Source organism: Melospiza melodia, chromosome 3, assembly GCF_035770615.1.
Source record: "Melospiza melodia melodia isolate bMelMel2 chromosome 3, bMelMel2.pri, whole genome shotgun sequence".
Classification (NCBI taxonomy): domain Eukaryota; kingdom Metazoa; phylum Chordata; class Aves; order Passeriformes; family Passerellidae; genus Melospiza; species Melospiza melodia.
In genome coordinates, this window is record NC_086196.1 from 133809589 (window position 1) to 133823770 (window position 14182).

The following is a 14182-nucleotide window of genomic DNA, read 5'->3' on the forward strand; positions in this document are numbered from 1 at the left end:
AAATCAAACCTGAAACAACAGTTAATGTGAGCACAGTGTTTTCTAGCTAACGAGTAACAACGTGAGACAGCACATTGCTGTTGAGGGACACCCAGCAAGAGATTTCAATACACACAGGTGCAGTTTTATAACAACTTTCCTTTTTTCCATTTCTCCAAAGTTTCTGGTGGGGTTCACAGCCAGGAATCCCATAGTGGACTTTGTCCTACAGGAGCAGAACAGCGACATCCATGCAGGTTCTACCAGGCACAGCAGCAATGTGATTCTCTGGGCTTGGACTAACTCAGCCTCACACCTGTAACAGGACAGCAGTAATGAAGGAGGGGGGAAAAAGACATTAAGAAAACAATTAGAAGAGCCTTCTTCCCTAGTACAATCCCTGGTGGTATGGTGAAAGGGAGAAAGGTATCACATATATGTATATAGATATACATATAAAAATAGAAATTTAGAAATATAAATATATACATAAATATTTATTTATTTAGTAGATAGGCAGTGCTTGTGTGCAACAATTCTATGATTCTGTGTTCCCACGCACTAGTAAGAAGAGAGTTTTGTACACTGCCATGAATTGGGGTGGGGTTTGTGTACATACACAGGACACAGACTTTGGACTCATACATAACACAGATCCTCAACTAGGAAAGGTGGAAACCTAGCTTGGATTTTTGTCCAGTTCAGCAGGTTAGATTCTAGTGAGATGGGGAAGGATAAATTCATTTTCATTCCAGGACATAGCTGTGAGGCTGGACATCAAAAGGTGGGGAAAAGCATCTTCCAGGAAGCAAATGGAAAATTTAGAGCTTCAGAACACAAGAGGAGAAAAAAGGTTGATAGAAAAACAGCAATTTTAAAATTATTATTATTTCTAACTGAAGAAGCACTTCCAGATATCCAAAGAATGAATTTTACTCTTTGTTTTCCAGTCAGCAGAGCCAGCCCTGCCCAAGCTCTATGACATGTAGCAACGCCCTTACAACCCTTGGGACATCTGTGCCTGGGCTGTACCAGGGAACACCACCCGAGGTCACCTCACCTGTGACCCGGGGTGCTGGGGACAGCAGCTGGACATGGCCCAGCTGTGCCCAGGTGGGCAAGAAGGCCAAAGGCGCCTGGGCTGTACCAGCCATGGTGTGGCAGCAGGGCCAGGGCAGTGACTGTGACTGTCCCCTGCCCTGGGCACTGCTGAGGCCACCTCCAGGGCTGTGTTCAGTTCTGGGCCCCTCAGTTCCAGAGGGACATTGAGGGGCTGGAGCGTGTGCAGGGAAGGGAACAGAGCTGGGGAAGGCTCTGGAGCACAGGTCTGAGGAGGAGCAGCTGAGGGAGCTGGAAAGGGGCTCAGCCTGGAGAAAAGGAGGCTCAGGGGGGACCTTGTGGCTCTGCACAGCTCCCGACAGGAGGGGACAGCCAGGGGGGATCGGGCTCTGCTCCCAGGGAACAAGGACAGGACAAGAGGACACGGCCTCAAGCTGAGCCAGAGGAGGTTTCGGCTGGACATTAAGAACAATGTCTTCACAGAAATGATGATTCGGCACTGGAACAGGCTGCCGAGGAAGGCCGTGGAGTCACCGTCCCTGGAGGCGTTCAAGGAAAGACTGGACACGGCCCTGAGGGCCGCGGTTCAGCTGACGCGGTGGTGCTCGGCCACAGGCTGGATCTGTGCTCTCAGAGCTCTCTCCCGACCCAAAAGACGCCGTGCCTCCGCAATTCCGCAATTAATTCCGTAATTCCGTGTCCCCCTCCCGCCGGGCCCACCCCGCGCCGTTCCGCCCCGCACGCTCTGAGTGACGGCGCCGGGGCCGCTCCCGGGCGGGGCGGGGCCGGGCCGGGCCGGAGCCGCTGCTCCGCGGCCCCTCAGGTAACGGCGGCGGCTCCGGGGCTCGGGGGGTGCGCGGCCTCCTCCGGCCCGGGCTGGTGGGTGTGTGGGCGCTGCGTGTGGGGAATGGCGGCCTGGGCTCGGCATTCGCGTGGGCTGGGCTCCGGCGGCCGCCGAGCGGGGCCCGGGGCGCTTCTCTGTCTGTCTTGTCCGTCCGTGTGTGCGTGTGGCAGCTCCTGCCCTTGGCAGTGCGGTGGGTTCGTCCCCACGGAGCCCCTCGGGTCCCCAGAGTTTTGTGGTGCCGAGCTCTGCAGAGACCCGGGTCAGGGGATGTGCTTAGGCTGTATCTGCAGAAGAGCAGTATGAGAAGGCCTTGGAAAAAACCCAAACCAGCTGTCATTTATTATTTATGGAGAGCATGCAGTGAAGGAATTAGAATAAAAGAATTATAGATCATGATGAGTTCATTAGTAGTGTAAAATTCAGAAGTAGAGACTTGATTTCACTTCAATCTATACATGTCCCTCCCCAGAAGGGGAATTTATGGGCTATGTCTAATTTGGCAGCTGGGATTCTGATGAACACAACGTTGTGTTGTCCCTTCGTCCTTCAGGTTCAGCTGGAAGAAATCCCCCGTCAGGTGGATTTGAGGTAATCTGTAGCCTTTGTGTCTGTGTTGTTTGCTGAAAGGGAAATTAGGACATTCTCTGGAATGTCAGATTGTTCTTAGCAGAACTCCAGGCCTGGATTTCAGTTTTGAAAGACACACAGGTTTGGTGTAACATTTTACTGCCTGCAAGTTGCAGAATCCTATAATCACAGAGTAGGTTGGGTTGGAAGGGATCTTAAAGCTCATCTCATTCCAACCCCCTGCCATGGACAGGGACACCTTTCACGAGCCCAGGTTGTTCCAAGCCCTGTCCAACCTGGCCTCAGACAATTCCAGAGATGGGGCGGCCACAGATCCCATTCCATTGTTGCAGTGGTATTCAGATGCTTGTTATAACATAACTTCTTATATTCACTAGGATATTTATGTACTCTGAGTATTAAGATGGGTTTATTGGTTGCATATTCACTGTTTTTCAGCTGAATTTCAGAGGTGATTGAGTCCCAGAGGATTGCTGAAAAATGGGAACCTAAAGGGAACTGTAACGAAATTGATACCAGCCATATGCAGGATTGGATTGAGCAATATCTGGTCTTGTGGTTAAATGATGCTGTTGAACAAGAAGTGAGAAATATTAGCATGAAATTTTAGGTCAGTTACAGACAGGGAAGTTCTGTGTGAGGGTTCTTACATGGATCTTGCTTTGAATAATTATCTGAGTTTTAAACGAGAAATTGTTTGAGAAGAACAGGAGGAAACTGGGACAAGGGAGCACAAGCCAATACAAAGTGAAATTATGTGTCATATTGTGTCAGATAAGGACATAATAAGGACTTAGATGAGGAATGCCTGTCATAGCTTGGAGGAGTCAAAATCCTTGAGTTTTATGATCAGAATTAGAATCACAGAATGGTTTGTGTTGGAAGGGACCTTAATTGTCATCTTGTCCCAAGTCCCTGGCATGGACAGGGACACCTTCCACCAGACCAGGTTGCTCAGAGCTCTGTCCAGCCTGGCCTTGAGCACTTCCATGGATGGGGCAGCCACAGCTTCTCTGGATGTGTTCCAGGGTCTCACCCCCCTCACAGTAAAAAATCTCTTCCTGAAATCTAATCTGACCCTGCCTTCTGGCAGTTTGAAGCATTCCCCCTTGTCCTGTCACTTCATGCTTTTGTAAAATGTATTTTAGAGTATATAAATACATAAGGAATATTTTAGCCACTCATTGTTAAAACTAAGTTACAACTTTGACAACTTCTGCCTCTGCTCAACAGATGCCATGTTGCCTCAGAGGAGGGGACAGATGCCTTCCAGAGCAGCCATGAGCAGTTACTGGAAAGTGCTGGGGATTTTCCTGCTCTCTGTTCCGAGCGCGCCGTGTCTCCAGGCAGTGCAGCCCGGGGTGCTGCTGGTGTCCTTCGATGGCTTTCGCTGGGATTACATCTACAGGGTGCCCACCCCCAACTTCCACCATGCCATGGAGAGCGGGGTGCACGTCAGGCAGGTGACAAACGTGTTCATCACCAAGACCTACCCCAACCACTACACCCTGGTGACAGGGCTCTATGCTGAGAGCCACGGCATCGTGGCCAACGAGATGTATGACCCTGTCCTGAACGAAACCTTCTCCCTGAACAAAATGAACACCCACAACTCCAAGTTCTGGGAAGAGGCCAGTCCAATATGGGTGACAAACCAGAGGGAAGGACACAAATCTGGTGCTGCTATGTGGCCTGGAACAGATGTGAAGATACATGGAGTCTTGCCTACACATTACATGCCCTACAATGAATCTGTTCCCTTTGAAGACAGGGTAGCGAAGCTCATCAAGTGGTTTACATCAGAAGACCCCATCAACTTTGGTCTCCTGTACTGGGAACAGCCTGATGAGTCTGGACACTTTCTGGGCCCAGAGAGCCCACTTATGGGAGCAGTAATCCGTGACATTGACACAAAGCTGGGATATCTCATTTCTGAACTGAAGAAAGCAAATCTGTGGGGTGTGATCAATGTCATAGTCACGAGTGATCACGGAATGTCACAGTCGTCCTCAGAAAGGCTCATTGAGCTTGATCAGTACGTGAGCAGAGAGCTCTATGCAGTCATCGACCACTCCCCTGCAGTTGCCATTTTGCCAAAAGAAGGTAGGAGCTACAGCAGTAACCTTCCTGAGGAGGTGCTTGAGTACCCAAACTTCACAGACTGAGTTGGTGGTAGCAGCACTGATGGCAGTAGGACATCAGCCTTGAACAAGGAGTACTTGCAGGACCCCTTTGTTCTTTTTGTGGGCTCTGCCAAAAGCCTGGGTGAACTTTCAGAAAATAAAAGGGAGCAAATCTGTTTGCTGTTGGCTAATATTGCCAAGGATCCTTTAGTCCTTGTGAGAAGTAAGATAGTCTAATGGCATTATCAAGGCTGAATGGTGCTCTAGATAGATAACACCTGAATGTTACATATCTTGCCTTTCATCAAGATGCTGAAGCCATAGTGGAAGAATTATATTTCTAACTCAAACAGTAAACTGAGAACAGATGGGGAAGTTTGATAAAAAGAAAGCCTCTGTTGGCTATTTGATTGGCTGCCAGCTATTGTAGTTCACTGAGTTTTTTTCCCCATCACGCTGAACAGCCAGCCAGTTACATTTATACCATTTTTATTTAGATAAAGGTGGGCAAGAACAATGTTGGAATCAAAATCTGAAATCTGGTTCCAGTCACTGAAGGGTTGCTGAGGTGTCAGGTGTATGTTTAGTGTCACTAATGCATCTGCTTTTTATTTTGATGGTCAAGTACTCTAAACTACTTGGTGCAAAAGTGTAAACCTGGAAAATAACACCCCTACCCACACAAAAAAGTGCTAATTTGGAAGCTGAATTTCAAGGTGACCTTCTGAAAAGGTGTTTTTTAAGAATTCTGTAACATTTGCATGAGTAATGGATATATAGTACTCTGTATTTAATGCCTAAGCAGGGAGAGTATTTTCAGAATTAAGTGACCTGTAAGTCACTTAATTAAAGCATGAACAAATGTGTGTTGTCATTTTTAACGTGAAGAATAGTCCATATTCAAGTGTGAATATGTCCAAACTGAGGTCTCTGCTGCCTGAGCAGTCAGGCCCTGTAGCTGGATGCTGTTTCTTCCTGTGGGGATAAAAGAGCCAAGTTTGGAAGTTTCATCCCCACAGAGGTTGCCCAGGATGTTCTCATTGGCAAATAAAGAAGCTGTAAAAGTAAACTTCAGTGCTGACATCTCCTTAATGCAGTAAAGGAGAACTTTAAGATGTTTAACTTGATTCTCCTGTCTGCTAAATGCTGAAAAGAAACAGCATCTCTGCTGCAATTAGATGACAGAACAGTAAAAAAGCCATTTCAGTGGATTTCAGGAACAGCTTGGATTTGATTTTGCCCAGAGATTCAGGTATTTATTACACTACCAATAAACAAGAATTAGTTTTGAGCACAGCTAAAATTCTTTCCTTCAGTGGTACCAGATGTGATTTTTATTATAAAACAATGAGTGTCACTGTCAGTTCAGGTATGAGCTAATATGTGCTTAAGTACATAACACTGATTCTTCACCTGCTATTCAATTGTCTTTCTTAAACCAAGGGAATGGTAAAACTTAGTGAGATTGAGGAAGAGTTTGAATGCTTAAAAATGCAGCAATTTCTTTTAACTGTTTGGCTATTGCTTCCCCAAGAGATGGATTAAAGCCATTATTTAGCCATGCTGGTGCATTAGTGTGTGTGGAGAACTAGATGTTCACAAAGAAGCTGTACCACTGCTGGTGATGCTGGCCTTTTTCTTGCATTTAATATAAATATATTAATTTAGATCATTGGGGTAAAATCAAATTTGCTGTATCTGGGGCTTCTCCTCCCTGCCAGCCCATACAGAAAGCTGGCAGAGCAAAATTCACTTTATTACTAATATAGTCCTAGAAATGCTGCATTAGAGCCCCTCTTCTTGTGGCTGTAACTGATACCTTCACTTTTGCTGTCTCATCTTGACCTTTGTTTTGTTTCTTAATTTAGTGATTTTTTTGTGCCAGTTTGACATAAGAAACAATAATGTGTTTCCTTCAGAATATATAAATTAATGTGTATTCCTTCAGAATTTCTGTACTGGATTCTAGGAACTGAGGGGGAAAAGGAAGATGGTTTCTTTAGAAACATTGGCCACTTTGTCCCAGATTTTTGTCCCTGATATCCATTCAGAACTCCATGGATGCTGGAATGGCAGTCTGAAAGGGGCCTGCCGACACACAGTGCATTCAGCTGCATGTGTCACACAAACACTTACCCAAGTCAGAGAGCTGAGGATTTGGTGTGTCACAGGAGTCTGCTGTGTGCACTCCATGGCTCTCAATAGCAATCTGGCCTTCAGTGGAGGCAGGGAATGAAGAAATTTGGTCAGATGTCAATTCCTGCACTTGCTTTTGTGTTCCTGGCTGTTTGTTCTGGTTCCTCCATTCTGTGCACTGGTGTAACAGCCAGCTTGACCAACTGGTTGTGGCTCTTCAGTGGCTTTTATTGGAAAGGCAAGCTCAGAAACTGGAAGTAAGCAAATAAAGAATTGGGGGTGGGAAATGCCTATTTATTCAGTGTCAGTAGAGCTCTTGAGTGTGTGTGCTCACTGTGACTAGGGAAGGTAAAGGAGCAGGCACTGGGAATGCAGAGGAGTAGCTCATGCTGTTGGCTGTTACTGAATAATAAAGGAAAGCAACAAACTGCTTTAAAATAGATGAAAAGTGTCACTTGTTGTCACAGCCAGCTAGGTGACAGAATTTGGCCTGAATGCAGCCATTACCTCACAAACAGGTTTAGGAGGTGTCTTCTTGCTTTCAGGCATTGCACAAAGCTAGGAAGGTTTGGTTCCTTTTCCAGGAGACAACTGAATGCTTCCTAACTAATTCCTGTGAGAAGCTTACATTCTGATAACTGTGAAATGAGGGATTTTTCTAAAATTAGCCAGGCAGTTATTGCTTGGGAACAAGCTGTGAAGTCTGGTGCTGAGGGGGATCTTACTGTGACTGAGGCTCTGGGTTTCTCACAGGAACTTCTGTGCACACACTGTTGTCTCTTACAGTTACAATTCACTTGTGGGAAAGTACATTTTGCCCTCTTCTTTCAGCTGTATTTGAACTACTGATGAGTTCAGCAAACACTGATATGTTTAATTTTTGTCTTTTGTCTCTTTTGTTTGTTTGAAGGCAAACTGGATGAAGTATATGAAGCTTTGGCCAACGCTCATCCCAACATGACTGTGTATAAAAAGGAGCAGATTCCAGATAGATTTCATTACAAACACAACCGTAAAATCCAGCCCATCTTAGCAGTGGCTGACAAAGGATGGGAAATTGTCCAGAACAAGACTGATGGTTTTCTACGTAAGTATTCTGGCTTTATAGTGTTCTGCTGTATCTTCCCAGCAGGGACCTTATGTGGTACTTTATCTCCTAGCATAGCAACCAATGTTCATTTTTTATTTTTTTTTAAGGCTGGGAAGGAAAACTAAAGTGTGGGAAATTTATATTTTTTTTCCCTGATGGGATGGGAAGCACCTACTGTTAGAGGAGGAGGATCTGCACTTACTGTTTCTTTAAACATGAAACTTGCTGAGATAAGATCAATCACACGTGTTTTAGTGGCCCCATACTTGAGGTCTTTCAGGATGTAGCAAACCAACAAGCACTTCCTGAGAGATTAAAAAGGAAAGTTGCAACTTAATATGTTGAATAGAGAGTGAATAGGGTTGTTTTATCATGTTTTAGTTATTTACTGGAGAAGGCTTGGGTTGGAAGATACAAGAACATTTTCTGAATGTTCTCAGCTTGTCTGGATCCTACTACACTTGGAGTAATCTCATTCTATTGCTACAAAGAGTCTTTGGATATTGTGTTACTGCACACTGGTGATTTTCATTTGCCTTGGAGGAAAAAATGCATTCTAGGTGATTAGGAGGAATAAAACCCCCAACACTTTGAAGCTCCTCGCCTTCCAGTTTTGAGATTTATTATAGGTAGCATGGAGGCAGTGAACTGTAACTTCTTGGTAACCTAAAATACAGGTGTTACATGCTCAGTTCTTGCATTTCTAATTGAGAACCTTTTGAACTTTGCTGCTGGTTGTGAACCTGAAGTGTGTTATCAGCAAGACTGAACAAGATTTTCAGTAGCTGCTGAAAGCACCTTCTTGTGCCTGTGTGTTTGACATTTTCCCAGTTTTTAATGCCCCTGTCAGGAGTGGGTACTGGACATCCACCACTGAGTTCTTCCTTGTTGAAGAGTTGATGGTGCACAAAATTGGACAAAATTTCAAAGTGTCTCCTTGGAATCACATGGACAGTCTGACTCTACATGTGTGGTTTTTTCTCTAAGAGATCTGGACCAGTTGCAAAGTTGGTATTTTTTCCTTGAGGAAAATCAGGGAAGTGTGGGTGTACACAGTGTGCCATTGACAATGCTGTTAGTGCCATATGAGCTCACTTTTTTCCTCCCTCTTTCTTAAACAGTGCTCTCTGTTGTGGGTTTTTAGGTATTTTCTCTTTGTAATTCTGAGATTTAGTATTTGCTAGGAGACATTTGTGCTGTCAAAACAACCCTCTCTAAGGATGCTGTGCCTTTTCTACATTCTGCTAATTCTAGGGAAATGTTCAATGCCTGTTCTGCAACTTGGGAATATTGACCTTTATCTATCTTTTATTTCTAGTTGGTAATCATGGATATGACAACACTGTACCAGAAATGCATCCCATTTTTTTGGCAGTTGGGCCTGCTTTCAGAAAGAATGCCACCAAACAATTCATGAATGCTACAGACTTGTACCCCTTACTGTGCCACCTGCTGGGCATCAGCCCACTGCCCAACAATGGTTCCTTCAGTGCTGTGGAGGATATACTTGCTGAGAAAGTTCCTGGAGGCCGTGGTGCAGATTCCTACTCCACTGTGGTAGGAGTCTTCCTGGGCAGCTTGCTTGTTTTTGTTTTTACTGCAGTTTTTGTTAAGCATTTTGTCCTTGCCCAAGCAAATTCCATGCAAATCCGACACACTGAAGCTGCCCAGCCACTGCTGCAAGATTAATAACAGCTGGGATTATTTCCTCTTTGAGGCTTAAAATAAGCCTATACAAAGAAAATAAACAATGGAGGGGGATTAGCATGAATATGTGGAGTGAAAGGAGATGGATGCTGATCCATTGCAAGCAGGGATGGAGGGAGAGCACATTCCTGTTTCACACTGCAGCCACTTCAACTTCCAGGGCTTGAAGATATCCTGGGTAAACCTGGGAAGCTGTGTGTGTATGTAGACCTGTAGTGACAATAGACCTCAAGTACCTTATTATGGCTATTTTTAGGGAAATAACATCAACTGGGGTGCACCTCACAGACTATTAAAGGTGATTTCATTTCTCACCCTCTTTTTTGTTATGTTCTTTGAGGGGTTTTTTGAATCTCTTTGATTTTAACAAGTCACTGAATGGTACTAAACTTCTTTGTTAGTATTTTCCTTCCCTGCCCAAGGAAGCTTTTGCACAGATCACCATTACAGATAACTTGGTGGGTTAAATCCTGCAGGAAAGAACATGATTATTCAGCTAGGTCATGCAGTGCTAGGTGTCTAAGTTTAGATTTACATATATTTCTTCAAATTACTGTGTTTAATGCAGCTCCAAAATACAAATCTTAAATGGCATTGCCTTTAGCAATCAGCATTAAACTGCTTGATGCTTAATGTTTTAAAAATTTATTTAAGTAAATAAAGGTTTTTGCCACTTTAGATATGATTTCAGGTAAATGTAGGTCTTTACTTTTTTAAATTTCCTGTGCACTGCACTAAATTTTGTAGGAGCTCCATGCAGCTGGCAGGATAAAGACATGTACAAGCACCACACCTGTATATCCAAATGGAGTCTCTTGTATTTCTGTGGTACTAAGGAAGGTGAATAAGTTAAGGAGCAAGGTTGCTCAGGCTGGTTTCAGAATGTTGTCAGGCTTGTCCCTGGTCTGCTACTGGAGATTCTGAGTTTGACTTGTGACTTGTGTTTTATCTGCTCTGTCTGGGTAGGCCCTGGAATGGGATGATCAGGATTACACATGCAGTTTAAGGGGCAGCTGGATAAATCTTAAGCCATAAATGTTCTCAAATCTGAAAAAGCACACTTTATTAATTAAAAAAAGGTGTAAGACCGGAGTTTAATTTTCCAGAGGAAAACCTCTGTCAGGGAAAAATATTAATTCTGAGTCAACAAAGGTACATATTCTCACTGTGTGTGGCAATAAATCTTCTTGCTAGTGTAGCTGTGAGGTTTTTTGTGAGCTCACTTAAATGGTGAGAATCTGCTGACTAAATTTTGTATGAAAAACGTTCTGAAGTGAGAAAAGTTGTCTATTGTCAGACTCCTCCTCTTCTCCCTGTGAGATGACAGAGTATTTCTCAGCATTTTGTTGCTGAGTACGATGCCTGAAGGAGAAAGAAGCTTTCAAAATTAGTGCAGAAGTAGCAGACTGAGTATTTTTAATTCAGTTTATGTCTGTATGCACAGCCCCCAGCAGAGGGCAAGGATGGGAACTCCTGGGCTTTGGATGTGCTCTGCCAAACCAAGGGCACGACAGCCAGTTCTGCAAGGGAGGGCTGGGGTACAAAACTGCTCTTGCTGGGCTGAGTTCCAGACTTAATGAAGATCTGTTGTGGTTATCTGTGATGGCAGGGACACCTGCTTAGCACCAAGCTGTCCTGCAGACAGCTGTGGGCATTTCCAGAGGCCACATTTGGGTGCAGGGAATGCTTCAGAGGGAAGGCAATGAAATAGCCCAACTTAAGGGTTGTGCTGAAAGTTCAGCTGTAATTGTAGCTTTAGGAAGGCAGGAAAAATGCAGCTCTGCTGGAAGACAGCCCTTGATTTGGGGGGTGTATGTGATAATCCTGTGAACTCCAGCTGACTCAGTGCTGTGAACTGCCTTGTTTTCCTGCATTGCCATTTTCTTAAGGAAACACTGAAGGAAAAGGTCTGTGGGGCTGATTCTTGGTGCAGCTGGCCCTTGGCTGTGCCTGAAATTGAATTTACTGGCACAGGTAAAACTGAGTGCTGCAGGGGCTCCAGCTGAACCACAATACCAGTAACATGTTCACAGCAGTTTTCAGAGATCAGGGAAGTCTGAGCACAAAACCCAAACCTCTGAGTTGTTACTGATCCCTTCCCTACCCACCTCCCAAAAAGTGGATGGCACACAACAAACTGATGCACTGAGTCCACCTTTTCTTGCCCATTTGCAGCTTAAAAATGAGTTATAGCACAATGGTATTGTGTGTTTAAAGGAAGATCTTCAGACTTTGATAAGGCAATAACAGTGACAATTGTCATAACAATGCCATAACCCTCACCTCTTGCTTCTGCTTTGGAACATGTTGCTTTAGCAGAAATTCTTCTCATTGCAGTAATTTCATAGCAGTGATCATGGCAGATGTAACAATAACTGGGTTGTAATCTCAGAGCTTTTCCTTAAGCCCCACTTTAATTGTGGCAAGTGTAGTTCTATCATCAGCCAAAGTGACCCTTGATTTTAAGGAGAGGGCAAAGTTTGTCAGTGTTCATCAGTCATTTGGGACTTAGATCTACCTGCCCAGATATGCAGCAAGGACAGAGCAGTAGGCTTCCCCCAACAAAGGGTTTGGTAACAATAATGCCAGAATAGGCTGAGGACACAAATGTGAGAATTGTTGATGTCATTGTTCTGTATTGCACTGTGAGGCCTTTCTTTGAGGAGGGCAAAATAAAACTTTGTAAAAAAATGAAGGGAATCTTGTAGCATTTGGGTATTTCAGATTAGGGTCAAACATTTCCTTTATTCTTAGGTGTATTTGCAGGTACCTCTTGGGTAGTTCCTTGTTAGGACATTTGCCCACTGGGTGTCAGTTAATGAAATTGAAAGCACAGATGATGCCACTGGAGAAAAGCAGTGACTTTTCTCTGATGTGACATTTTTTCAGACACCTTTTTGGATGGGGGGATGTGGGATTTGGTTTCTGTGTATCTGATACTTTCTATGATGCACAAACAAGTTTATTGGAATTTGAGTACACTGTGTACTGCTTGTAACTTAAACTTGGAAACCAAGAATGATGCATGATGTATTTATTACTGACCTGTGGAGCATACAGATGTCAAATGTTTTCTTTGTTTCTTCTTGTTTGGAAATGCTGAAGTTAAAATACATCTTTGCTATAATGCTGTCAAGCATGGAGTGCTGGCTTCATTGAAAACACTTCTGGAAAACAAAATTGAACTGGGGGGAGATGACTGGGGAAGAATAGTTTCAACTTGTATGCATCTCAAATATTCCTTGGACTTTGCAAAGTGTATGCCTTTGCTAAAAATAACTGGAAGTGTGATAGAAGTTTGGAATTTTAGGTCACACTTCTTATGTAACAGACTTCTTGTTTCCCACCTTGCTGCCATATATGGAAAAAACAGCTATGGCTTACCAATAGTGGGAATCCAGTTTCTTTTACTAAAAAAATAAAATCTTCCAGACTTTCTTGGTCGAGAGCTGCAGTAGTACTGCTACAAGAAATGCAGTCTCAAAATTAAAAAAAAAAAAAGCAGAAAAATCAGATTCATTAAATCACTTAGGTTGGAAAAGTCCAACCACTAACCCAGAACTGCCAAGTCTGTTATAAGATGAAATGTTGCACATATTGACTTTTCACACTATCATAGAATACTTTGGGTTGGAGGGGACCTTAAAGATCAGCTCATTTCAACCCCCCTGCTCCCCTGACCTCTGTCACAAGTGTGAACAGCACAGTCTTGACCTGCATGTGGGAGAAGGACAAATGTGCCGTGGTTGGGTCCTGTTGTTCTGTAAAATGGAAATTTAACAGGCCTACTTCCCAATTTCCTTCCCTGCTTAAATAATGCCATGGATGCTGTGTTGGCCATATCTGTGCTGCTGTTTAAACCTTTCATGGCATGTTTGCCCTACAGTAAAGGTGATATAGCATTTATTAGATAGTAAACTACAAAAATTGTTGCAAGCACATGAAAATTATAAATTCAATAGTGGTACCAGCCTTTCCATAATGAAATCCTTATCTGAATCCTATTAACAAACCTCTATTACTGGGTTTTTTTTTGCAATAAAAGATGCTACCATGCATGTTACAGCAAACATCTGTCCCTGTGGTCTGGTCCTTGGAGGTACACAAGGTTGGTTTATTTGTTTATTTTCACAGGCAGTGTGTAGGCAGGGAGTTACTGAAAGCAGTGTTTCAGAGCTATAGTCAGGTGCAATCAGCTCAATTCTGGAATTGTTTCTGTGATGCCAATGCCCAAAAAGCACAGAACCCCAGAGGGGTTTGTTTTAGGGCTGCTGTACCCAGTGTGGAGTGTCCCTGTGTGGAGGCAGTCAGTGTAATGAAACATCTGCTTTCAGTGCTGGAAGTGTCACTAAATGTCCCCTATTCCCCTCTAAACTGCAAAGCCAGCTAAGGCTTAGGAACTTCCCTTGAATTAACCTGCCCTGTGTGACCATTGCTGAGCTGTGTCTATTTAGCAAGTCATGAAATGTTGTCACAAACTACTGTCCCTTTATCACAGCCTTGAGGAAGCACAAGCCACAGCTTTGCTGTTCTTGTTCTGAACTGGCTGCCCAGAAGGAAATCAGCCACTGGCTTTCATGAGAAATACTTCACACAAACCAGAATGAGGCAGTGGAAATGTTTTGTCATGTTTAAGGCTCTGTTGTTAAAAATAAT

The 14182-nt window shown here is 43.9% G+C and overlaps 1 protein-coding gene across 1 annotated transcript; it reads left to right on the top strand.

Annotated features, from left to right (window-relative positions):
- Nucleotides 1-1781: 1781 nt before the first annotated feature.
- On the top strand, nt 1782-12662 carry ENPP5 (ectonucleotide pyrophosphatase/phosphodiesterase family member 5). Its single transcript, XM_063153117.1, has 4 exons — nt 1782-1861; nt 3704-4573; nt 7640-7816; nt 9138-12662. Exons 2-4 carry the CDS (start codon nt 3709-3711, stop codon nt 9506-9508), a joined length of 1413 nt encoding a protein of 470 aa, XP_063009187.1. The 5' UTR covers nt 1782-1861; nt 3704-3708; the 3' UTR covers nt 9509-12662.
- Nucleotides 12663-14182: the final 1520 nt, after the last annotated feature.